The 26347-nt window shown below is 42.6% G+C and overlaps 1 protein-coding gene across 1 annotated transcript in view; it reads right to left on the minus strand.

Annotated features, from left to right (window-relative positions):
* TMTC1 (transmembrane O-mannosyltransferase targeting cadherins 1) overlaps window positions 1–26347 on the minus strand; it is a 138689-nt gene that overhangs the window by 8780 nt on the left and 103562 nt on the right. Inside the window, exons 12-14 of the mRNA XM_015865935.1 lie at window positions 16198–16341; window positions 8242–8350; window positions 2687–2789 (exon numbers count right to left, since the gene is read on the minus strand). Of these exons, the coding sequence (XP_015721421.1) occupies window positions 2687–2789; window positions 8242–8350; window positions 16198–16341 (356 nt within the window). The remainder of the gene's footprint in view (window positions 1–2686; window positions 2790–8241; window positions 8351–16197; window positions 16342–26347) is intronic.

Consider the following 26347-nt stretch of genomic DNA (forward strand, 5'->3'; position numbering starts at 1 on the left):
TCAGCTCTGTGCAATAAACCCAATCCTGCAGGTGTCTGGATGCCAACTCTGGTGCACATCGTCACTGTCTCTGTGCTTCAGTGCCATTGGGTGGCACTGCTTCACTGTGAGAAACACTCTACCTGGGAAAGGTCCTGCGGGCCATGACATCATCACCACCACAATACAAGACTGCGCAAACGCCTCCAAAAGCTCAACATAATTCACCAGTGTCCTATATTTTTAGGAAATTCCAATGCTCAATTTGAATGGAAGAAAGGTGCCACACCACTCATTCATCAACTTCAGTGCTATTTCTTGTAGTACACTTTTATTTGTCTAAACAGTGTCTGTCCTCAAGAGGGACCGTGCAGTGCAGAACCCATTAACCAGCTACTGAAGAAATGAATGGGGCACAGTAAAAAATCCCAATCCCAATAATAATAAAAAATTTCAATAATGCAAATGCTGTAAATTGAGCTACAGTGTGGGTTTAATTGCTTTGCATAGTCTAGAAAAGCTAGTCTGGTGGTGAAAGCTGATACTCACAGATCTGTGTCTGTCAGCAAAGCATTAGACTGCATGTACTTCCAACCCACTTTCTTTTTATGCTTTAATGAAATATACAAAAACAAAAGAAGCGTTGTTACTTTTGTACATTAACTATAGGATAGACTTTATACGAGGCCCAAAACAATTCCTCCTCGTTCAAAGCTGTTCAGGCAAGCCAAGTGGTTGGACATCCCTGCGTTACAGTATTGGCATTTTTAAGCCAAATCACTTCAAAATGATTTAATTCAATTTCTAGCTGGAAAACAGATCTTGAAACAGCCTGCGTGTGTTCGAGTGCTGAACATATGCTGCTGTGGGAATTTTATTTTCACAGCTTACCAGACAACGTTTGGTTTTCTTGAGATTATCTACGCAACATAAAAGTACCATTAACACTCCTCGGTTATTTCCTCTGTAGGAGATTGGGAGAAGTCTATCGGGAGATTTAGAAGCACTTAAGATTCATCAAAAATCAACTGCTTATCTTTCAGGGTAGGATTTCTTAAAGCATCCAGCAGCAGTCTCACTCTGCTTCCACCGCTGAGGAGATGGAGGTTTGTGAAAACCACAACTTCAGAACAGGCCAGGAAGCAGCTGGGAGAGCACCCAAGTCCTTAAGGTCAGACAAATGCCTGTCCCGTTCAAAGCAAATAGCTACAGATATCACTGAGGGAGACATACTGAGCATCCCTACTCACTGCAATCACCTAGTGATATCATATATATCTCCAGTGTGGACACTTGCTGGAGATCCTTGCACAAAACCTGCAGGTTCCCAGCGTGGCGCATCTCACTCTCTCATTCTCCATTGCCCACTGAGCAGGAACACAGCCTGAGTCCCTCACAGCTCCTTCATGATTTACCATCTCTCCAGGGAGGTTATTTACATGTCAGGATTTCAGTTTTGAAATTCAGTGTTTTGTTTTGTTTTGTTTTCCTATTGTTTGTGTGTAGGGAAATGTAGTAATAAAACAGGAAAAGTTAGTTTGGACTTTGGCAGAACACCCAAGTGCAAAAAAGAAAGAGTGCTGCACTGCATCTGAACCAAATCTTTTGGCAGGAATAGGGCCATTCAATCTGGGTCATGAAAGAGAGAGGAGTACAATGCTGGAGTTTTTATTATTTGCAAGTTTGAAGTTTGCCAGCGCACAGATTCAGGATCTCAATATCTGTCGTTTATGCTACAAGACGTTTTTCAATGATGAATTTTCTTTTTTGCTTCCTATTTATTTCACATTGGTACCACAGGAGAGTGACAGCTGAGTGTCAGCTCAGAGGGAGGACAGCCAGGTGCACACCAATGGGCACTGCCCTTTGCCACTGTCATTGCTTCCCAAGCACCACTGGAGCTGGGCACAGTGTGAAAGAGACTGAACCGGGAGCAGCAATACACTGTAAGTCTATGATGCTTTGCCACTGAGTCACAGCTCTGTTCTGGAGAGACTTCAGGGGATAGCTTGGTTTCCACTAGCTCTTTGTCAGCTCAGATTTGGAAGCTTATAAAGCTGTCAGTAAGAGGTGGCAACTGCAGATGCATTTTATGTGGATGCCAGGAAGTGCCTGAGTCCATGGAAGTTGGATGGGAACCAGCAACGCAGAAAAGAAAGGCTTTCTATGCCATTATGGAGCCCCTGAGAAATCAATTCACCCCATAGTATCTTACATTATGTTTTCACAAAGGATTGTGGTTTAAAAGCCATATTTGTTTTTACAGTAGTGGCACTCAACCTTTAGTCAAAGAGCAGCTTTGTCACTAAAGAGCTGCAAGTGCTTCAAAGACTATAACGATCCACTTGTGTGCCTGGGGTTTTAAACTGAGGTTTTACTTGATGCTGCCTGCTATCCCAGAGAAATGGCAGGATTGTTAGGGTGCTTCCCAGCTTGAACTGAAGAGAGCAAACGCCTGTGCAAAGATGGTGAGAAACAGTGGAGGAAACATGCAGGCTGAATGCCTTTGCTGCACACTGAGTACGCTGACTACACATTTCAGTACACTGCCAGCTCAACAGAGCAGGGATATTTATTTCTAAGCTACAGTGGAGACACAGCTACAACTCTGCAAGCCTTCAAAACTCTTTTAGAAATACAGCACTGAATAAAACATGTCAAAGCAAATAAACCCAAGAGAGAAAATCCTTTGTTTCATCTCACTCACCGGTATCAACCAAGAAAACACCGTAGTTGTTGTGCAGATCGGAGCTCTCTGGACAATTCTCTATGCCAGCCTTGTAGACCTCCTCAGCTTCCTTCAGCCGTTCCTTGAAACAGGATCAATGAATCACAGGATCATTAAGATTGGAAAAAAACAGTGAGATCATCCAGTCAAATCATCACCCCATCCCCACCATACCCACTGACCACGTCCCTTGGAGCCACATCCACATGGCTCTGGAACACCTCCAGGGTCTGTGACTCCCCCACATCCCTGGGCAGCCTGTGCAATGCAGCACCACTCTTTCTGAGAAGAATTTGTTTCAAAGGAGATTGTGGCTGTGCCCGTGTTAGCACCACCAGTGCACTCGCCTTGCCACACAGGGAGCTCAGGCACCAGCCCTCCCCCTTTAAGCCCCTTAACAGGGGACCACGGCCCCTGGCTTCTGAGCAGCCAACATTTCAACCTGTGACAAAGACATAATATATCTGCACTCTGGTATGCCAGAGCAATCCTAACAGCTTTTCCCCCATGCATTCACAACTGGAGCTACCTGTGAAAGAAAAACATCAGCTGGAAAAGGTTGGGCAGTTTGTGCGCAACGTCAGTGAGCCTCAGCAAGCATGCACCCAGCTGGGAAATGCATAGCGACAGGGGTCATGTTGGTTCTGTTACCAATCTGTCATTTGGGAGCTGATATGTTTTAATTTATTTGTTTAATGAGCATCTTGCTGGCTAACTTTCCCCCTCAGGAGCTCTGCTCTTCATTCCCTGAGCAGCAGGGAAAATACAAGGAATGAAAGCTCGGTGTGCATGACAGCTGAGGGATGGGGAGCTTGCACAAGGCAATGAGGGAAGCAGGAGGAGGACTGGGGGTGATGGAAGAGTGGGGAAAACCTGACAGATTCAGATGAAAAACAGGTGTTGTCAGTGTGTGAGATGCACCTCCCTGGGACTGATAGGACGTGCTACTGATGGTTCTCCAATGGGCTGAGCTCTTACATTTTGCATAGATTTCAAGGAGGTTTGTAGGTGCAGAGCATTTCTGAAAAATGCACATATTTCCTTTGGGAACACCCCACCTATGGAAGTGTCCCACTGGCTGTGACCTGTCTAGCTTGAGCTATAATAGCTTGAGCTATAAGCAGCAGGTCCTGAAACAAAAACAAGGCATCTAGTCTGGATCAAATAGCAACTTAATAAGGTTTCCATTTCCCTCCAGCCACACCGTACGTGCCAGCTGCCCACATGCTCACTAGCACCACTTATTAAGGCTTTCCTCCCACCTAAGCTCAAAGTTTTGCTGTTGAGTATACTTACAGCAGGAAGGTTGTTCACAGTGGAAAACAGCAGTGTGGAGGGGTGCCAGGTAAACCTCCTGAGGCAAAGGTGGTTTTTCTGTGTTTTGTTTTGTTTTTTTCAGTTTTTCTGCTTCTATGGAGCAGCCCTATGGCAACAAAACCTACAACCTCCTAATGAAGCTCCCAGGCAAAATCAACCATCCAGGGCCCTTTAAGGAAAGACTGGCAACACCACAGCAGATGTCATGCTGAGGAGTTGAAATGAGGTTGGTCCATTCACTCCATGTCCCACCAATGCTCTCTGTGACCAGGACCCAATAACCTGGTGTCAAGAAGACAGTGTCTCCTTGGCTCTACGTCCAGCTGTCAAGGCAGGCCCTGAAAAAGTATTGGTTTGGGGATTCTGGGCCACTTCTTTGTGTGAAGCAGAACTGGTTTTGCTGTTCAGTCCAGCTGTGAACTCTCCTCCAGTGCTACAAATCCCAGAGCATACCACTCTTCCCCTGGATTTAAAGGGTAAACCTGAGAGCAGTATTGGGTCTGTGGCTGTTTAAATGCACAGACTCCTTTCTCACCTCCTATTTCAGAACTGGAAAGCTGGAATTAATAGCACTGGAAGACTATGGCTTGATGAAAGTAAATGGTTTGCCATGGTTAAGTGCTTTCACATTTACATGATGAAGGTCAGCCAGCAGAAAGATAGGGTGGGATGAAACACAGAAACATCTTTAGAAAGTGCTTAAGTTTGGAGAGCGTGGACATATTTATGTGAATTTGATGTCATTAACCTGCAGGGTCAGGAAAAGTGAAGCAACCATCAGAACTGACTGAAATGAACAGTAACTTCTTGAGAAAGCGTGTGTGTCAGATGGGCACTAACGAGTACATTTTGAAGTTTTTCTGTATTCATTTCTTTTCCTCTAATTTTAATTTGCAGCAGAGGAATGTGGCTTTGTATGCTTGGATGTCAGTTTTCTTTGTATTATTTACTGACCATGTGAAGCAAGACAGGCCTAGGCTAATCTAGATTAGCAGCAGCATCCCATGTCGAAGCATTCCCACTCCCTGATTCTAAGCACTTTTAGCATTTTTGTCACGGTTGCATTGCACATGCATTTGTACAACGCTTTTTTGGCATCTAACATCCTGACCCCGAGTGCCTCAGGCTCAGCGCAGAGTCTGGAATGATTTCCCTAACAAAGCGTTCGTATTGAGAGCAGTCAGAAGTGGGGAAGGGTGGGCCCATCTCTTTCTGCCAGAGCTTTCCCCCTCACAGCCGCTCCTCTTCTGAGGAGAAATGCTCCAAGTTCATCAAGGCTTGATTCTCATTAACACTTAATAACGCCACTTCCCGGTCCTTCATGAAACATTCATCAAGCTCACAAAATTCAGAAGACAGGCTTAAAAATGTATGAGATTTTTATGATATTAGAAAAATTATGCACATAAGGATCTCTCAGTTAAACTGCAGGGTTTTTACGTCTGCTTTTCTGTTGCTTTTTCTCCTTATGATTTTCAGCGTGGATATGTCTGAGCAGGCTGTCTTCTGAAACTAAGTGGGTTAAAAAGTTTCTTTTTCTTAGTGTAGGCTGATATACTTCCAAAAAAGAAAGAAAAAATAAAATAAAATAAAATAAAATAAAATAAAATAAAATAAAATAAAATAAAATAAAATAAAATAAAATAAAATATAAAATAAAATAAAATAAAATACTAGGAAACTCTTGGATCCAGAAACTAGAGACTGAAAACTATCAAGTAGTATGAGATGACTGATAAAACTAAAAGAGCTGGAAAGAAGGCATTCATAGAATCATCAAACAGCTTGGGCTGGAAGAGACTTTAAAGCCCACCCAGCCCCAACCCCCTGCCATGGGCAGGGCTGCCACCCAGCAGCTCAGCTGCCCAGGGCCCCATCCAACCTGGCCCTGAGTGCCTCCAGGGATGGAGCACCCACAGCTTCTCTGAGCAGCTGTGCCAGCACCTCACCACCCTTTGCGTACAGTGTAGCTCCATTGGTTCAGAGTTAATGCAGGGGAACCACTGTTATGTGGCCATGACAATGGCAAACAGAGATGTTCGATTTCTGATATTAGTACCACTGAAATGATTGGGGAAAGCAGCAATACGTTGTGAGTTATGCTATCAAGCAGAGAGCAGTAGTAGGAGCATGCATTTATAAAAGGTACAAACAAGACCCATTTCTATACAGTGTGAAGGTGTTTTTTGTTTGTTTTTTTCAGGTAGGTTCTGACTTCTGAATCAACCAGCAAGGAGAGAAGAGGGTAAACATGCCACATAGCAGGCGAATGGTGCTGGAGACTTTTCTCTTGCAGTATTTTTTACAGTTCCAATACTGTTTTACTGCATCACTTCTACTGGTTTTTCCTTTTTCTCAGCCTTAACGCAAAGCTGAAGGAGCAGAAGCTGGTCACAGAAGTGATTGCTTCATGAGTGTTACTTAAATGCGCAGCGTTTTGCCTTTCAGCCCATCTCTCAAACATTCAAGGTAGGACCCCTGCCAAGGTCACTAGGATGGGTGTGTAAGGAAGGAGGTGCTCAATCAGGCAGTCATCAGCTGTGGCTGAACATGAGAATGTGTTAAAAGCCTGCAGGAAGTTGTTATTTTCTGAAGAAACTACAAACTATCTTTTCTTCCTTAGCAATTACTCAAGTCACAGGAGGATGAACGATCTATACATAAAAACAGATGAATTATTGCAGGCCTTGCTAATGACATTTCCTTTGGGCAAAAGACCTCAGGGCTCTATAGTGGTTTTATTGCTCTGTTGACCTTATGGCTGATGGTTCTAATTAATAAATTCAATTAATATTAAAACCAGGTATTACTGCAGACAACTCATTTCCTATACTTGCAGGAGACTCCTCATTGAGGGGCTCGTTCAGAGCAGAGTTCCCATTCAACACGGTTCTTCTTTCAATTCATCTACTATATTTCTAGATTCCTGCAGCTGATGCCGATAATATTCAAACACTTGAAAGACATTTAAAAGGGAAAATAAAATAGCATGTCTTTAAGTAACCCATATATATCAGAGATGAATTTTGCAGAGTATCTACATCATTAAAGAAGCCAAAGCCACAGATCTGCTGAAATTTATCCACTTGCAGACAGAAGATTTAATTAACCAGATTAATGGAAAATAGTGAAAGATGGCATGCCATTGCTGTGTCTGTATTTGCATTTCGGCAAGCTTTTATTTAGAAAGCTTTAGCATCCAACGCTATAGAACGGTACGATCTCAAATTCTGGGGAGAAAAAATCAGTTTTCAAAGCTATGTAGAAGCTTGCTGTTGTTGTGCAAGGACTTTACTACTCATGATTACAGGGCCAGACTAGGGCCATTGGTTGTGACTGCAGACCATGGGAGCAGTGCTCAAAACACAGCATCCCTAACATGTGCTGCTGCCTGCTTGCAGGAAAGAAGGGCTTGGTGGTTTTAGTGTGGGTACCCACACTTCTTTTTGTGCCTCAATTTCCCCTTTCCTATGTGAAGACAGTATTTCACCTCACCGAAACCCTGAAGAAAGAAATTACCTCACCACAGCAAGCGGTGAGAGCCCTGAGTAATGAGCATGGTGAAAAAGCCCATGAAGAAATGAGTAATCCTGCCTCCAGAGCACAATCTGAGCCCTGTGCAGTAAATAAAGTCTGGGGCACATATTGAACAATGAGGTTAAATCAAATATTGAGCAGCTGCTCATTAAGAGCAACATAAAGCAAGTGAGTTTCTCCACCCACCGTATGTGATCATCTACAGCAGTAATGAAGGGCTGTATCCTGACAGGTTAGATGCAAGGGGCAGAACTGAAAAGTAGAAATTCAGAAATCTTGGTTTTCTAGCTCTGGAGGGCTTTCTTATAAAACCCCAAGGCTACCTCTGTAAGTGTGTGCGAGGGGGGAGTACTCATCTATTGTGCTGTTCGTATTTGAGGTGCAATGGATAAAGACTTGGCTATAAATGTAGGGAGGTGCAGAAAGTGCATGTACTCACAACTTTAACAGTGATTTAGTTCAAAGCCACAACATGTGGGTGTAATTACTCAGTGAGACCGAGTGGCCTCCTATACTGAACAAGTCATCTCTAAAGCAGCAGCCCAGCAGATCTCTCTAGATAGCCCAAGGCTTGTGCACTTTGCTGCACATGTATGAAGTGAGAGCATTTCTACTCTGCGACTGCAGCACTGTTGCATCAGCCCTCAGGAGGAGCAAGAGCCCCAAATGAGGCCTGTTACCTGTTCAGCCAGCAGTGAGGCCAGGCTTGAGTAGGCATCTGCGAAGTCTGGGCCATATTTGATGGAGTCCCTCAGTAAGATTACAGCCTCCTTCTTCTTCCCTTGGGACCTACAGGCCAGGGAGGGAAGGGAGAAAAAAAGAAAGAGAAGCTCTTTAGCGGCAGATCACCCACTGAACAGCTAATTGAAAGAGATGTGAAAGGCTCTGTCTTGTTCTTTTCAGCTAAGTCTAAATAATTCACTTGTGCTTCCTCTCCACAATACACACACCCAGAATCATCTGCCTCATACTTAACCAGTCTGCCCGCCCTGTGAAAGAGGGTCAGCTCTCCGGTCACTGCATACATGCTCAGTTTTGCTTGCTGACACATACTCTTTCCCATAGGTGATGCAGATGGCCCTGATATGACTCCTGTATGTCACTGGAATGGTAGGCATGCCAAGGACAGGAGCACAGACACTGTCTTTTTGAGCTCTGGTGCTCACAAGCCGAGCACGCTGTTTTGAGCTAACCTGGGGTCTTTCTCCCATCCCTGCTGTAAATATGCCTTTCTCTTCCAAAACAGCTACTAAAGGAAGGAAGACTGACATCAGACACGTCTGGAAGGAGCCAGAGAGGAGCAAGTGTTGAGGAAAGAAGCAACACAAGTATCTGTATCACGTTGGCAGTGATGAAGGAACTCATTCTTCATGCCAGAGCAGGAAACGTGCTCATCAGGGCAACTCCTCAACAATTTCAGGGACTTTGTGCTTTTTGCACCCATACATTAATTTCAGCAGCTGGGAACACAGGTTTTAATGAATCTGCTGTTTGGTCTACTCCTTTGATGACTGTTCATACTGAGCATTATACAATGATCTCAGCGAAGACAAAACATCTCCAAAATGGTGAATTCCTCAATATTCCACACTGTGAAGAACAAAGAGAAATTTATTTTGACTATCCCGCAATCAGCACAGGCCACATGCTCTGTTAAGTCACAACCTTTAGATTTGTCAACTTCTCCAGCCCTGTTGCACTCACAGTATTTCTCCTTTTGGGAAATAAACCAAATTTTGCCTCATCCATCCAATCAGGATCTTTAGATACACGAAGGACAGCAAAAGCATTCCCAGGCATGAGTCCTTGGAAAGTCACTTGCATGCCAGGAGGGGATGCTGACAGGGGTAACAGTGGGTCTGCAGTCAGCTGATGTGATCCCAGTGCCACTGAAGCACCAAGTGACCTGGGAACAGGACATCTGCCAGCAACCTGGCTCCCACAACCGCAGGGCGGAGATACAAAGCATTTTCACTTTCTAAAAACACTGTGGGATCTTTGCAAGTTGCTAGACTGCTGGTGCTGTTATATATCCAGGCTTATAGTTCATTACATTAATGTCTTCAATTACAAGTTTTGGATCTCATTAAATAATTCCTAACCACGTCAATCGTTAGGCTAGAGGACTCTGTTATTCAGATCCTACAGATTACGAGCAGTGAATATTGAGAAATGGTTATGTTAGTGAGCTGGATTATTTTTCCTAGTTACTTTACAGTTACTGCCCTGGAAAAAGGACAACCCTTTCTCAACAAAAATCTAAGGATGTTTTATTATTTGAGCTACAATTTCATCAGTACCGTTCTGTATTCCTTCCCTTGGAAAAACGAGATGGTTTCCTGAGCAAACATCTAAGGATGCTTAGCTGGACTGGAACAACATTTTCTTTGTGCTGGGTGTACAAGGAATATGAATAGCAAGGCTTACAAAAAGAAAGAAAGGACCCTGGAACAGAGAAAGTATGTGAACACCTTGCCGCTTGGGGCTTAGATTTCATCTGAGTGACAGGGTCAAGTAACCAGATCTTGTTTATAAGGTGCAAATTTCAGCTGATAATATATGTGGCTTTGCAGAATTTTTCCCTTTTCTAGTTATATAACTATAGGAACATTTTGCCTGTCCATTATGCTAAGTGAAAACAGTCGTGCTACTCTTTTTCTTCTACCAGTGGTGCTCCATATAAATTACACGAATGAATCAAAAACAAATAAAGAACCACTTTTCTCCTGCACTAATTAGAGACCAGCCAGCTTGTCAATTCATAAAACTTTAGAATTCCTTGGCTGGAGTTTCGTGACACATTTTCATAAATCAAAACCAGATGACTGCTTCATAAAGGTATTGATGTTTGGCAAAAATGTAGGAAATGCCAGCTACAGAAATAAAAGGATTAAGTGATCCGCTCAGCAGCAGTAAAAGTTCCCATTAACCACAAGCATGCTCTAGGAATATAGGGCAGTCCTCCTAATTACTCTTTTTTTTTCCTAAATGGCCTTTTCTTCGTTTGATACAAGAACAATGTTTGTCTCTTGAAAGTGGGGGTAGAGAAGGAAAGATTATGGCATCTTTTTATGTGACAGGCTGAGTTATATTACAAAAAGCAGATTCAATAGTTTCTCAGAGGGCTCAGTCCTGCAAGATACCGACTGCTCTGGCCAAGCACTTAAACACGTACTTAACTTTTATGTATGCAAGCTGAAAATTAATTACTGGCTGAAGTGCTTTCCTGGACAAAGGCCAACATATTCAGCACTTTTCAGAATCATGGCTGTAGTTTTTACAAATCTCATGCAATCTGGGAGAACACCGAGTACTGAGAGAACAGTCCAATACACTGATTTACCACAAACTGGGGATCGGCAGCAGGAAAAGCTAGGTGATATATACCTTCAGCATGACAGAGAGAGGAACAAATTCAACTGACACAAGGAGCCTATGATCGCTTAATCCTATTTTTCCCCAAATTACCTTGGTTTATAATGCCCTCTCCTAATTCCCTCTTCCATTCAAGTCTCCAGCCCTCCACAACCACCATGGCAGAGCTGAATGCAAAGAGTAGCTTCTTCCCCCAGAAGCATCACTTACATATTTTTGCAAGTGCTCAGCAGACTGAGAAGCTTAAATTACCCCATAGAAGCTTGAGGATTCACAGGGCTGCTTGTAGGCTATTATTAGCACTAGAGAACTTCATTCACAACAGAAAAGTAACCTAGGAATTAGTGCTCCAGAGGACTTTTTAATTTTCAAGATCTGTTTTACAATGTGAAGTTACTTTGACTGCTTTAAAGCCAGAAACATGGAACTCAGTAAGGGCTCCGCAACAGTTCTAAACATCTCATCTCAACTTTACACCAGAATCCAAGGGAAGCCTGCAGTGTATAACTGTCTGGAAGGAAACTCCTAAGCTTGTTCAACTCCCTGGGTTTAAACCAACTCAGATAATTGAGATGCACTCATTTGGCTTTCAATGCTATGTGAATGGATGACAACAAGCCAGGGCAGTGGGCAATACAGTGCAAGGAAGGGCGCCTTTTCAGAAGGACCCCGTCTGACAGGAAACTTGAGAAAGTGAACAATTATGTCCTGCACTTAGGGCTGGATAACTCCATGCACCATGCTGTCCTTGGAGATGTTCAAGATTCACCTGAACAAAGCCCTGAGCAACACAATCCAATCAGACCCACTTCGAGCTGTGGGACTGACTGATCTCCAAGAGGTTAGTTTCAACCCGAGTTAGTCTTTGAATCTATTGTCAACTTGATGCTGCCAGCATTTGTTGTGGGTTGTTTTTGTTTTATCTTTCTTTTTTTTTCTTAAGTGAGCTAAAATATGTATGTGATGCTGAGGTACAACTTCAGCACTTCAAGTTGAAGTGAGTATTCTAACCAGGGATCATCTGGAAAGCCAGATGTAGCATCACTGAACGTTATTGTTCAGTTTGCTTCTTTGAAAAGAAGTAAGGAATATTTCACTTTCTGAAAGATCTTGATCCTCAGTACACATAACAACTACCTGATGTTTTCCAGTATTTTCAGACACTTACATAAGCCCATGTTAACACATTCAAATACATACATACCCAAAAGCCTGTATTAGGGAGCCAGGCAATCCTCCTCCCTCTGACTAGGTGAATTCACTAAATTTGGATCAACAACAAGCAAAAAATGCACAAAATACCTTTTTTTACTCAACATGCAGACGAGAATCATCCCTTTGAATAAACTCAAGATCTCAGGGGACACTGTTTCAAGGCGCTTCACTTTCTCCTTGAAAAATCAGCCATAAGACTCTCAAAGCACCAAAGAGTTATGAGGTATTTCTTCATAAGAAATGCTGCATTGAATATTAGAGCGCTTTATGTGTGGAGAGAGAGAGTACAGCAAAGAGTAAGTCCTCTCCCATTCTGCAAAAGAAAGCTGAGATCCTAAATATTTACTTCAAATGTTCATAATATTTTATTTCTCATCTCTTTACTGAATATCCCACGGGCTATAAATTTATGTGAGGTATTCTGAATGCTACATATTTATCTCAGTTTTTCAAGCTGTATCTCAACAAAGGTGAATCTATATAGAGGAGCTAAATATTTATGTAGCAGGAAACTTTGAAACAAAACAAAAGAAAGCAGCATTGAGCTGCTTTGGAACACGTAAGCAGAAAAAGAGATTCCTCACTTTTAGGCAGGCCACCTTCTGGGGCTGTTTTAACTAAGAAATATCTGTCTGTGTTGTTTAATTATCCACTGCCCGATATTTATAGTAGACAAGAAAAGGATGACATACAAATTTGTTTTAGAATATGTAAACAAAACCAGTGGTCTATTCAGCCTTTGTCCTGCGATGATTCCTGAGAACATTCATCTTCTGGCACACAGTTTTCTTCATCGCATACAAACAGAAAATGGAATCTCTTTCTCATCAAGGGTATCCAGAGAAAACAAAATAATAATAATGAAAAATTTCCATCCTTTTGTCCTGCAAAGAATTTTTTTACTAGTGCTTAAATCACAAGCAACAGATGCTTGTACAGACAGCTTGTATCCAGGCAGTAATGAGCAGCAGATTCCTGGATGGGAACAGCAATCCCATCTTTCCAAAACCCTGCAGCTCCCCTTTCCCAGCTCTGCAGAGGTGAAATCTAGTATCTGCAGTCAGATTTCAGTGGGTGTAAGGAACGCAGCAGAATTTGACTGGGAATTCCATGTCAGACTGTTTAGTTACATGTCCCATTATACAAAATGCAGTTACTAGACATGATTTGGATGCTGCAAGTGTGGCTCTTTCTGATTTGTATCTGCTACAGTCACCAAAGCCTCTGTTAAGAGGACAGAAAATCCATTCTACATCCTGACCTTCTATCCGCTTACTGCCATCAGTTTAAATATCAAAACACCCTTTCTATTGTCTCATGTCACAGCCAGAAAGCAATATCTGCCTGCAATATTCTGTAAATTTCAATTCATTAGCTAGATTATAATAGCATTTAGTGTCTGCAGAATTCTGCTTGCCCTATACATGCAGCCCAGCACTGGTTTCTGCTCAGTAGGTCACAGTCTCTCAGTGCATTCTCCAGATTAGGTTGAATAAAAGGATAATTTGGTAGAATATCACAGAATCACAAAATCCCTGAGATTGGAAAAGACCACTAAGATCATCTGGTCCAACCTATCCCCACTGACCACATCCCCAAGTGCCACAGCCACACGGATCTTGAACACCTCCAGGACGGCAACTCCATCACCTCCCTGGGCAGGCTGATGCAATACATTATCAGTCTTCCTGAGAAGAAATGTTTCCTAATATCCAACCTGAGCCTCCCCTGGCACAATTAAAGGCCATTCCCTCTCATCATATCACCTGCTGCCTGCACAGCATCTGCTTTACATGTTGTGTGGAAAAATACAAAACACGGTCTGAGCAGGCAATGAGAAAGGGCTTGCATTAGCTTGGGAACACAAGTAAACTGCCTCTAGCTTCTGCATGTAGCTAGAAGAAACATGTTTGTGAGAAACTGCTCTGCAGCTGTAACTAAGTCTCCTTGCTTTCTGTGAATGACTTCACTTATGCTGATATGTGATGCCTTATTATTATATGGCCACAGTATTAACGGGTGGCATGGGCATCTTGTCAGCCAGCCACCACTGGTATCCACTGGGGGTAATCCCAGGGTGGGTGCTGTACCAGCAAGCTGCCACCGGTACTGAGAACTTGGAGGAGACCGACTGGCCACTCCCAGTAACATGAGTACCTTTATTCAACTGATGAATGTTAACTTGCCTCTGTGTACTTTCTTCAGCATCAGTAAACCTTATGCAGAAGCACTGGTGCTTTTGCATTACATGTATATGTGCTAACCCCTCACCAGGAATTCCACCTAAATGGGAAGATACAGCCATTTTCTATTAATACACTTAGTGCATCCAGACGCAATAGGTTGCTTTGGAAGCCCAAAAAAGTTTAGAAAATAGAAGTAAATGGTGTGGGAAAAGGGGAGAGGGAACCTGAGAGCTTTGTTTTAAAGAGGTCAGCAGAAGTATCATACACCTTGAACGTATCTCAGCATGTTGCACCACAGAAGGATGCAGAGTGCACACAACCTGATATATCACAGTGTCTTAAATATCACATCAGGAAAAACGTGACATATTGCTCACAAAACAAACAGCAGTTCCAAGACAGTTTCCCACAGGCCTCCTTTATGTTTTGCCAGCGCAACAAATCCAGTTTCTGCCCATCTGCTGGGTCATAAGAGCCCATCAGCTTGCCAGATTTAAGTGTTATTGACAAAGAATATCCCAATGCTGCTTCTGCATTTCGTCTTTTTGTATTAATATTTCATATTTAAGGGGAAAAAAATAATCACAGAGAACAGTAACTAAAGCAAATGGGATGGATTAAGAAGACATATACTTTTAAAAAGCATTGCCATCTCAGGTTAATTTCAACCAACCAAATCTCACAAATAATATAGACTTTTCATTTACCTTACAATAAGACTGTCTTTACCTTTCTTGTGAGTATTTCCAGTAAAGCGCTAACCTGCCTTCTACATAACTACTTATCGGCCATATTCTAACCCCAAACCATCAGATTTACTTGTAGTATTACTCTGACAACTTCTCCATTACCAGATGAACCGGGCAGAGCTTCAGCAGTCTACTTAATAACATTTACATAAACTTCACACTCATAGGGGACGTGGAAGGGGAAGGGAAAGGGAAAGGGAAAGGGAAAGGGAAAAGGAAAGGGTAAGGGTAAGGGAAAGGGAAAGGAAAGGAAAGGGGAAAAGGAAAGGGGAAGGAGAAGGGAAAGGGAAAGGGAAAAGGGAGGGAAGAACCCACAACACTATCATGTCAAAAAAAAACAGCAGTACAGTAATTGAGATTATTTTTGTTTAATTGCCCCTCTAGTAGATTTTAACATAGTGGCAAAGCTTTTCTTGTAAATCTAAGTTGAGTCTTTAGAAATGGTTAGTCAAATTAATTTGCAAGATTATGATTGCTATTCTCCTTTCTAAAGGCTAATGCTCTAAATGACAACATATCAAATTAGGAGCTGATCAACTCATTTTCTTGCTCATTAGAGGAACCACATAGGGATATGAGCCAGCTTTCCCCTCAAACCCAGACCTACACCACCCCTGGAACTGGATGAACCTTCTCTTCTGCCTGTCCAAGCACCTCAGAAGTTAGGTGCTTGTATTGAAACTACACAGTAGATCTTCCAGTTACAGTCAACTAACAAGGAGAAGGGAAACCTGCTCTGAGGGATCTGCTGGATGTATGTTATTCATCAGATCTGCATCAAGTTCCTGCCTTTGAACAACATGGCTTGCTTTACTGGAAAGGTTTACACGTCTCCACTGAGATGGAAATCTCACGTTTCAGGTTACTGGTTTAGACTCACACTCCTCATTTTTTGTTGCCTAATTTGGAACAAGTGAATGCCCTCCAGCTGAAGCATCCCTGCAAACAGCACCTGAAGTGACCAGGCAGACAGCATAAGGACATCCAAACTAAGACTTGTCCCCATGCCAGCAGTAAGAACTAATGCCATTCCTTCACCAGTCAGCAGAGAACCCACTGTGGTGACATGCACAGAGAAAATCTGGATTTCCCAGGTCTGTGTACAACTTACTTGAGCAGGTTGCCGAGATTAAAGAGAGCTCGATTGTGCTGAGGGTTTAACTGAAGGGCCCGTCTGTAGTAGTCCTTTGCCTCCACCACATCTTTGGTCAACGTGCCCAGGTTGTTGAGAGCACTTGCATGACGAGGGTACAGTCTGGGGAAAAGAAAATATCAAGTTACAGAAGCTCATTAAGTGACACACAATGCTCAAGTCACTTGTCCAGCCACCACCGCTGTTCGGCACTCAGCAGTGGGAAGAAAAGCTAGAAAATAACATCTTCCTTCCATTTGCTGCAGGTCCTGATGGCATCCCGAGGAACCTTTTCAACTCCCAAAGAGATTGTAAATCAGATCTTCTCCTACAGCTCCCTTATGCTTCTAGGGCAGAAGGGAACACTGAACAGCTTTGAAAGGCTGCTTTACCCTCCAAGCAAAAGGCAGAGTGATCAGAGCAGCCTGGATGTTTTTATTCAAAATGCTTCTCAAACAAGCAAGAACCGCTTAGTCACAAATATGTTTCCAACAGAAATGTGTTTTGACATATACAGGAACCAACACAACACTGCTAAGCTGATCTGTGGCTTTTATTTTTTTTAATATCTGTTTCCCACAATACAAGTGACATTAATAAAGGGCAAAGTGAAGCTTGAAATCAGCTGCTGAACTGTATTTTCAGGACAAAGCAAAATGATCAAAAAATCTGGAAACAGACTACATTATCATATGAATTCCCTGAGCTTCCAGCTGTATTTATTTTTAACACTCGGTTCTTCTTTTAAATGTTCAAAACGAACTTAAATCTGTTCCAGGTAAAGCATTTCACATTGGGCCCAATGTATCTCTGTTAAAATTTCCTATGAATTAAAAAGCACACTGTGGTCCACTTAGCAGCTTCAACTCTCAGGTAACATTGGTGCTCCTGCAATCATACTGCAGTTTGTAGGTTTTTCACTGGAAAACTCCAGAGGTAAAAGTGATCCGGGGCCCTTTGTATCACAGATGGGTGAAAACTGAAGTCTGTGATGATAATGAAGAAATAAGAGAGAGATGCCCACAGAGGTCCCACACAAGCTGGGAGAACAGCTGGAAAGGAAGGTGCCCATAGACCCTGTCTTGATGCTCATTTTATTCACAACAGGGAGGAAGCAGATTAAGATGGCCAAGGCTTCAGTTTGAGGGGACCTTGCCTCAAATCCTGCTGCCAGTGCACATTTTCTGTTTCAAGCCAGGACAAGTCATTTGGCATTTCTTTGCCTTAGGTCCCTGCTTGTAAAGTGTGGATAATAGCTTTGTAAACACATATGGATAATGACATTATAAATAGTTAGCTGTGACAGCCCAGGGTATGGCACAAGGAAGGGCATTTAAAGGAAGCAGAGATTAAGATTATAATGTGGTCTAACTCTAAATTTTGGGAATGTTTTTAATTTAAGACTTTCCATGCTTGGTTTTTTGTTGTGTTTTTTTTTCCTCTTGCCTGGAGTTCTTCATTTTGTCAGTTCAGCCCTGGGATTTTCTGTACTTAAGTACCATGAATAATTTAGCACTTTATACACTGCTGCAACATTTGTATCAGTCATATTTTCATTCCACAGCACATAAGTGATTCTGGCAGGGTCTTATTTGGGGGTGAAGCCAGGAATATACAAGGAAACTCTGAGAAAAGAGGACGTGCACCAGGAACAAATTCAGGATGTTTCCTACAACTAAACACGAAAAAAGCCCCAAAACTCATTTTCCACCCAACAATGAGCCTGGCAGATGAATATCACACTGCCACATCATTGAGGACAGGGCATCCAAGGATGCAGCTCTGTACGTTTTATATAAACTCAGAGTATTATACAGACAAAGGCTAAGTGTAATAAACACCACTCATATCTAATGACTACAGGCTCTGTTAACATTCCTCCTGCACAGATAAGCACCTTGTCTGTCAGAGGTAATCGCTTCTGATGCAAACCTTCAGGTACAGTTTCCAAGTACAAGCCACCATCTGCACTATCTGCACAACATTCATCCACACTACCTGCATTCATGGCTTAAATGATTTTGGAAGAGGTCCTTAATTGATCTCATTACAGAGAAACAAAGAGAAGGAAATCTAAGGCCATCCTCCAGTTGTCAGGAAAATAGCATCACTTTCCATCACTGAAGCTACCCAGCCAGTTATGATGCACTTCTGGATGTGAGAGGCTGCCTGCACTTGCAGAAGAGTCAGTGAAAGACAAAGTGATCAGTGGGTAGGAGCTGAAGCTTACCCTATCCCTAAACTCCACTGGCCCACAAGGTAAAGCCTCCCTGGATGAAGAAGTCTGGGGAAAAAATTCCACAGTTATGGTCATGGAGCAATGGACATATTTGCCTTCTTTTCACCATGTGGGATGCAGTTCTGTGTGATACCTCAGACCACCATCTTAAGTAAAGAATGTACTATCTGCCTCTTGGCATATAACAAAAGGCTCAGTCTTGCTTCCTGTTTTTCCAAGTGATTTTAACATTGCTTTCAACTAAAAAGGTTTGGGAGTTATATTTGAGTCTTGTTTTCCATTTGGCTACAATAAAAGCCAAGCGCCCCTTTTGTCAGTACTCATCTAAAAAGCGCTCTTATATCTGACATGAAGTCACTTGACACATAAGTGGGTAGAAGTATTTCAGACAATTCTTGGGAAATCCAGAAACAGATGAACATTTTATAAAAACTGATGGTTTTATCCTCAAACTTTCAGAAATTAATTCTGTTCCTGGCCTCTACTGCTCCACATGACATTTTAGGCCCTGGAGATTTGCTTGCAACAACTTGCAGAGGAATGAAAATTCAAGATTAAAAAACAGCACTGATTTCACCTCTAAACTGTACAGTTCTGACCATCAGTTCCATAAATACACTTCTGAGCTCAGTGCTAAAACCTCTCGACAGCAAATCATAGGATGCAGACACAACTCCATGTATCCTGGGCTCTATTTCTTATGTTTTACATTTATTCATTACATCTCATTGCCCTTTCCAAGAAATATAAGTGAAAAAACAGAACCTTAACCAGCACAAATTGTCAGCTTAAGCCAGCTTAGCATTTGGCCTGGAGAACTTATGACAGCTGCAATTTTACATATCCAAGCAAATGTTGGGAGAAAAGAGTCTGAGCATGGGGAGATAAGGCAGTGGTGCTGGGTTTTTCTACTAAGGTTCAGTTCTTTAAGTTTTTATTGGAATATTACTTTAGTATGGTCTTAGAGCAAGATGACACTCAACTGAGCTCAACAGAGAGCATAACCAAGCCCTAAAGTAGCAACATCTAGAGTGAAGCAATCAGAGCCACTGCAAGGCCCATTTTGAAACAGTTCCCGGGAGTGGTCCAGCACTAAGCCCAGCCCAGGGTCTGATCCCAAAAGTCAGCTTGGGCTCAGCTACCATCTCTCAGATACATGCAGGCCAATTCATATCAGTTGTCCTCAGGGCTGCAGAATGGGGCCCAGACCCTTTTCTATGTATTAATATGGATGTTGACTAAAGGACTACTGGTCTACACTCATCATGCGCATCCACTGTTTCTAATAGCTACTTCCTAGGGATAAAACAGAGCAGAACAAAGTCTTGTGGCTGGATTTACAGAACGTCATCAGACTTGGCCACAGATGACTAATTAAAGCAACGTTTGCAAAAGAACTCTCAAAAGGTTTCCGCAAAAATTGCAGATACACCATTTGCAAATTGTTTTGCATTTTGCTGCATGTTATCTATAATCTTTGTGAAAGATTGATTTCTGACAGCTACCTTGTTTATCTCAACTGCAAATTCTCTGATGCAAAGGTTGTCTCTTCCACATGTGTGTTTATCTCTTGGAAGAATAAGAAGCACCTTGCAATGGGATCTCAAGGTAATGTAGTGTCTCTTCATGCCACAATAATGGCAGTACCCAGAACCCAGACCTTGTTTTACAAATAGCTGGGACACGACCAAAAGATCAGCTGTTATAACGTATATGGTGTTTTATAACTTCTCTTAAGAAAACAAAGCATTCTGTCTGGACACACACAGCGTTGTGTTTTCATTGCCACCACCATTGATAATAGTAACAGTCTGTAGGCAATATTCTTTCTATGCATCTGATTAGGTAGAAATTCCACTAGGCTTCACCTAATCAAATGCAACTGCTGCATTATTTATGAAAGAAAGCTGAATTTCATTAAATCTATTCTGCAAGAAGCAGCTCGTGTAAAAAATTCAATTTCTCCTTTCTTTTAGAAATCAGAGGGTTTTTTTTAAGAAAACTTGCCTTCATAGGTAATTAGAAGTCTTGAAACAGAAGTTACTTTAAAAAAAAGAAGAAGAAATGAACCCCATATATTTTAAAGCATATTTTAAATCAGCCTGGGATTTCAATTCTGAAGAGAAGACAAGTAGGATGTTTCCTTGTAGCAGAATGAATAATTCAAATGATTCCTCCAGTGCTGCATCTGCAATTGTCAGAATAAATTTAAGCAGCTTCTCCTTTAACTACTACAGGTATACAGTGCACAAGAACTCCTGTTAATAATTATCCCCACTTCTTTTAGGCTAGCAAAATTCCCTCTAATACTATTGAACAAAAGCATTATTGACTTGCACAGTCAAGAGACTTCTAGTTTCATAAGACGATACCAGGCATAAAACATACACAATCATCAATATGCTGACGACCATGTATTTTGCTTTTTAATTAATGCTGTTGTTATGTGAAACATTTGTTCAAGAAAATAAATAGAAGGGTTTTGTTTGGCAACATATTTATACTACAAGAGATCCCCCCCAAAAAGAGAAAGGGAGCGAGTTTGTTGTCATGGATACAACCTATAATCCACTAAGAATTTTAATTCTTTTAGTTCAGATGTAGAGAGACCACTTAAACCCTTGGCAAGCTCTGCTCACAGACCTGCCTTAAACAGCCCTTGGTCTGGTGCCAGAGGTATTAAGGGGGCAAAAAGCATTAGCCTGACAATTCCCCACTCACTCTCGGAGTGTTACAGGGTTTTTGCACAGCCAAAACTATAAAGGGGTAGAAAGCAAAGGGGATGGAGTCACACTAAGGCACAGTTCCTCAGGGAAATGCTCACGAACAGCACAGAATGAGTCTTATTGCCAGCTTTGGGGGTCTAGCAGAACAACAGGGGCTGCTGAAAGCCATCCTGAGCTACCTCTTAGAGCTGGGACACCCATGGGATGTCACCATTTCCTGGTGGTGTTCAAGAACCATGTCGGTGTGGCACTGAGGGACGTAGTTTAGTGGTCACAATGGGGATAGTTGGGGTTGGCCTTGATGATCATAGTGATCTCTTCCAACTTTAATGATTCTATGATTATTTAGTTAAAAGATGAGGTAAAGCAGGCATGCTACATCTCTCCAGCTCATTTTTTTCTCTCACAGAAAAGAATATGTGTGGATGGTGACTCCACCACCCCTCCGGGCAGCCTGTTCCAGTGCATCACCACTCTTTTTGAGACCATTTTTTTTCCCAGTATCCAACCTGAACTTCCCTTGGTGCACTTTAAGTCCATAAACTCTCATCCTATCACTAGTTAACTGGGAGAAAAGGCCAACCCCTGTGTGTTCATGTCAAGCACACAGAGTATGCTCTACCTTTGGAGCAGCTGTGGTTCAGTATCAGTGCTGTGCCACTGCAGGCAAACTGCTGATGTTACCTCATCTTGGCCAGAGGAGGCTATAGGGCCCTGTGACAGGCTGCCAAATGTTTCTCACCCATTCTTCAAGGTGCTGGATCCTCCCTGGCCTGCCACTAGTCATCCTTCCAGTGCCTGTGTGACCCTGTCACAGTGCTCTACAGGCACAGACTGGCTGTAGCCAAACTAAGGGAGCAATCAGGCTTTAATTACCCCACCCCTATTGCTGGCAGCATGGCATCTTGTTTTTAAAACACGTTTTGACCCATTTCAACATTTACAGTAATATTTTATTGGCATCATTTTGCCAACAGCAGGTTACGTCAATAATATTAAATCTGTCCCAAATTTTGATACTACTCACTTTATATTTACTCCTATACAGCCAATTTTCCAATTTGAATATTACATCACACTCATTTTCATGTGTTTATTTAGGTTCTCTATAAAGCTCTGTGTAAGGTTGATTTAAAAGCTGATGCAATACGGAGAGCAGCCATCCTACAGGGAATAACCCAACACTGGCAACAAGTCATGCCATGGCCTCATGACATCATGGCATCTTGATCTGAAAGCTGCTCTATGTGATGTAGGTCACAGAACCAGACCTTATGTCATCCTCCAAAAGACCTTCAATTTGCAGCATCTGAATTCCTTTTACAGACGAAGAGACAATCCTGCAATATTAAGCAGCGGCTTGTTTCTCTTGAAGAGTTTTAATAGTTGCATCAATATTTCCTCCAAGTTAACACCCTTCAGCTTGGCAGAAGATTTGTGGCAGGCTAGGATTTTTTTTTTTTTAACCTGGAAATCCTGTTGAAAGTCAGGCAAGTGAGAGATCTAAAGCTTTTAGGTTCCTTTGAAAGCCTCAGGCATAATCTCCTTCAGTGAAAGCATGACAAAGCAGTCACTGTACTTGCACAGCCCTGATTGCTGCTATTACACCTCACCCATTTCTGTATTACTCAGTGATAAGGTGGGTTGGATCAGCACATCACACAGTGCTAGGAATGAGGCAGGGAGCAATCCTAACCTCATGGGGTTAACCTCATGCAGCTCTCACAGCATCTCTGAACCTCACCAGTGCTCTTCACCCCACGGGTGGTTCTGTAGGTCCCACCAGGATCCTCACTGGCATTACATGGACTGGCTCAGGCCCTGATGGAAACATCAAGATCCTAACTTGATCCTTATGTGTCCCTTCCAACTCAGGGTATTCTATGATCCTGTGACAACTGGTTTCAGAAGTGACGCTGCATGCAGTTAGCAACTGGGATATGTGGAGTGCCTACAGCTATTTCAAACACCCATCAGTTTGTCTCACTCCGCTCTGCTGAAGGGCAGGGGTCCCCCAACAGGTGCCTTCAATGCCCCAGCCCACCTAACAAGCTGTACTGAGCATCTATAAACGTACCTGGAGAGATGGTACTCATCTCTACCATGGTTTCCCACGTGGCCTGGGACAAATCTGCCTCACAGGTCCTCATGCTCTGTCACTAAAACAACAGCAACAAAATGCCCTTTTCCTGTATCACTGCCTCCCAGCTCTCTGCAGTGAAGACAATCCCCAGCTCTGTTCAAAAACGGGTAAAGCAGGGCCTAGATCTCAGCTGGGACCTCCAGATGCCAACTCAGTATAAACAACAAGCACTAAATGGCAGCCAGGGCTCAGGGAAGAGTGAACTGGCCAGCCTGCCCGCCCTGCTTTCCTTGCCTACAGAACACTCCAGCATCAAGGGTAAGCTCGACAGGACACAGGCATCAAAACAAGAAGAACTGAATGGATATAATCTGTAAACTGACAAAAGCCACATGTATTTTTTGACCCCAGCACCTATTTTTAAAACGTCACATTCAGAAGGATGACATTTTAAAACTGAGCCTGTAGCACTTAAAATAGTATTTCATTAAAGTTTCAAACTTGGGTGGGGATGGAAGCTAAAGACTTAGAGCTGAGGAGGAAAGAAAGGATTTTATGTCAATGTCACAGCTAAACATAAATAAGTAAATAAAAGCCCCCCTGCTAAACTCACGTCTTTCCTGTGATGTTGAGCCAATGAGAGGTTACCAAACAAGGCTGCCTGCTTCTGCTTTCATATAAAGAATTTATGTAGGATCCACGGGAGTCCTTCAAATCCCAGAAACCACTGAAGGCCAACAAAAGACTAATAATTCAAGATATGGCTGCTCTATAGAGAGAGGAAGCAATGCAGGCTTCTTCAGAGACCCCGCAGAAACCAAATCAACATCACAGCAAACAGGAGGCGGCAAGTTCAGATGGATTCTTCAACTAAGCTTTGACATGAGGGCACTGAAACAGATCTCATCTTAATAAGACAAAAGCTTTGCAGCTTCATTAGGAAAGTGTTTTCCATTCCCCAGATTTTTAGCCTCAATACGCAAATGCATTCACTTTCCTGGAAACAGCCCGAGCCATGTATGTGGGACATTCCATAGCCATCATCACAGATGATGGGGGCTCTTTTCTGAGGAGATGCTTTTGGGAAAATAGCAAGTCCTTGTATTACAGTGTAGTAGGGCCTGCACCCTGTGACAAAAGCTATAGCCTAGGAAGTGACTCAGAATGCAGATGCCTGTGACCAGCTCCTGTTCGAACAGGAAAATCCAGCTTCCATTGCTGTCAGTGCAGTGATACACGTAATGCCTGAGCATGAGGCCTCATGGTTACACTTACACCACTCTGGTTTTGAGCAAATACAGCCCTGCACCCTGATTAGCATTTCATCAACAAAAGCCATAACACTGGAGCAAACGTGGGCTACACCCCAAAATAGGCACATAGTAGTGTTTAACAGGTTAAGAAATAAATTGCAGTGGCTGAAGTAATTTGGCCATCATCCCATGTACTGTGTTATAAAGGCCATTAAGCTCTGATTCAAATTACATGGCAGCCTTTTAATTGTCAGTTACTATAAATCACTCAACAGGTTTCTCTCGCTTCAGGACAGCCACCACATACATATACAAGAGCACCAATACCCCAAAAGCACACCTTGACGAGGCATGATTTAGAAGAACACCACACAAAGATGCTCCCGACTGTTTGGACGTGACCTATCTCAGGCCTCTAAAATCCACTAAAGCAAAGCATTGTGTTAACTCTCTGAAGATGTTCCATCAATGCCTAACCAGAGGGCTTGCTCCAAGGGCCTGACCTAAGGAACTCAAGTGTCAGAAGAGCAGCCGATGCTTTGGAAGCAAACACAGCTCTGGCAGTCACAGCAAAGCAGCACTGCACATTTTTGACTCCCTGTAAAAACAGGCTAACAAATGGTGCTGGTATTTTAATTCTTTCCAGAAATAAATCACAGATGGTATCCAAGGCCACCTGTAGTCAACACTGAGAGGCATTTCCAAGGCACACACATGCATCAAGGACCATACGGACACTGATTTCTTACTGCATGGAGAGTGCAATTTAACTGAATTTAAACAACCCCAGATATTGCTGATGTAAGATATATAGGAACCCAATGAGTAGATGTGGGGGAAAGCTTAGCAAGAAACCTGAGTCTCCCTTATAGCATCAGGGCATTATTTCTAAAGTGGAGTGGGAAGAAAGGGCAGCCTGGGTTGCTCCTTTTCTACTCATTCCAGTAGCATTATGCACCAATTTATTCCCTCAGTGAGGGATATGGCTTTGATACTTGCACTGCTTTCACCTCTCCCATCTAGTCAGGATCTCATGATGCTTCCCTGTGCCACAAAACAGCATTCCCAGTTTCCCTGCTGCAAATAATGCCCTTAAATCCACAGCAAGTTCTCAGAAGACAGTCAGCCCATGCTGCAGCACCAAGCATTTTCCTATTGCCTCCTCTGCCTCCCAGCCCAGCACCTCCTTTCCCTCAGGGCTGAGCCACAAAGAGGGCCAGATCAGTCTGTCTTTCTCCATAGTCACTGTTTATCCTTCTTTCCAGCACTTTTCCTTTCTTAGCTGCCCAAATCTCAATTCATTTCTGCAACTTTCATCTTTTGACAGAAATAATTCAGTTGCAATGCTACCATTTTGTACCATTTTATGGTCATAGTACCTGACCTCAATCACACACCGTTCATTTTCCTGCACTATTAAACTCATTATTCTACTGATATTTTATTAATTAAGGGCAAACCTATGTGCTTTTATGTCTGAAAGTACAAAGGTAAAATTTCAGGTGTCAGCTTTTTGCTGGACACAATGATGTAATCTGCATACCATCAAATTATTGTTACCATTATTACTTCCTTCAGCCCCACCTGCTGCTGTTCACATTGACAAGAGATCCATGGGATGCAGAACCCTGGTAGCAAATACATCATGCCTACAACGTATACTCTGAGATGCTGGCCATGGAAACACAGATTATAAGATGGAGCTGCTTTGGGAATTAGATTTTGAATGAGCTCAATTGTAGCAGGGAGAGTGATCCCTTCTCCCCTCACTTTCTTGTTAGAAGGGTTATTAAAGACTGGTTTTAAACTTTTTGGTTATGTCAGTTCA

The sequence above is a fragment of the Coturnix japonica genome, chromosome 1, assembly GCF_001577835.2.
Source record: "Coturnix japonica isolate 7356 chromosome 1, Coturnix japonica 2.1, whole genome shotgun sequence".
NCBI classification, from domain to species: Eukaryota; Metazoa; Chordata; class Aves; order Galliformes; family Phasianidae; genus Coturnix; species Coturnix japonica.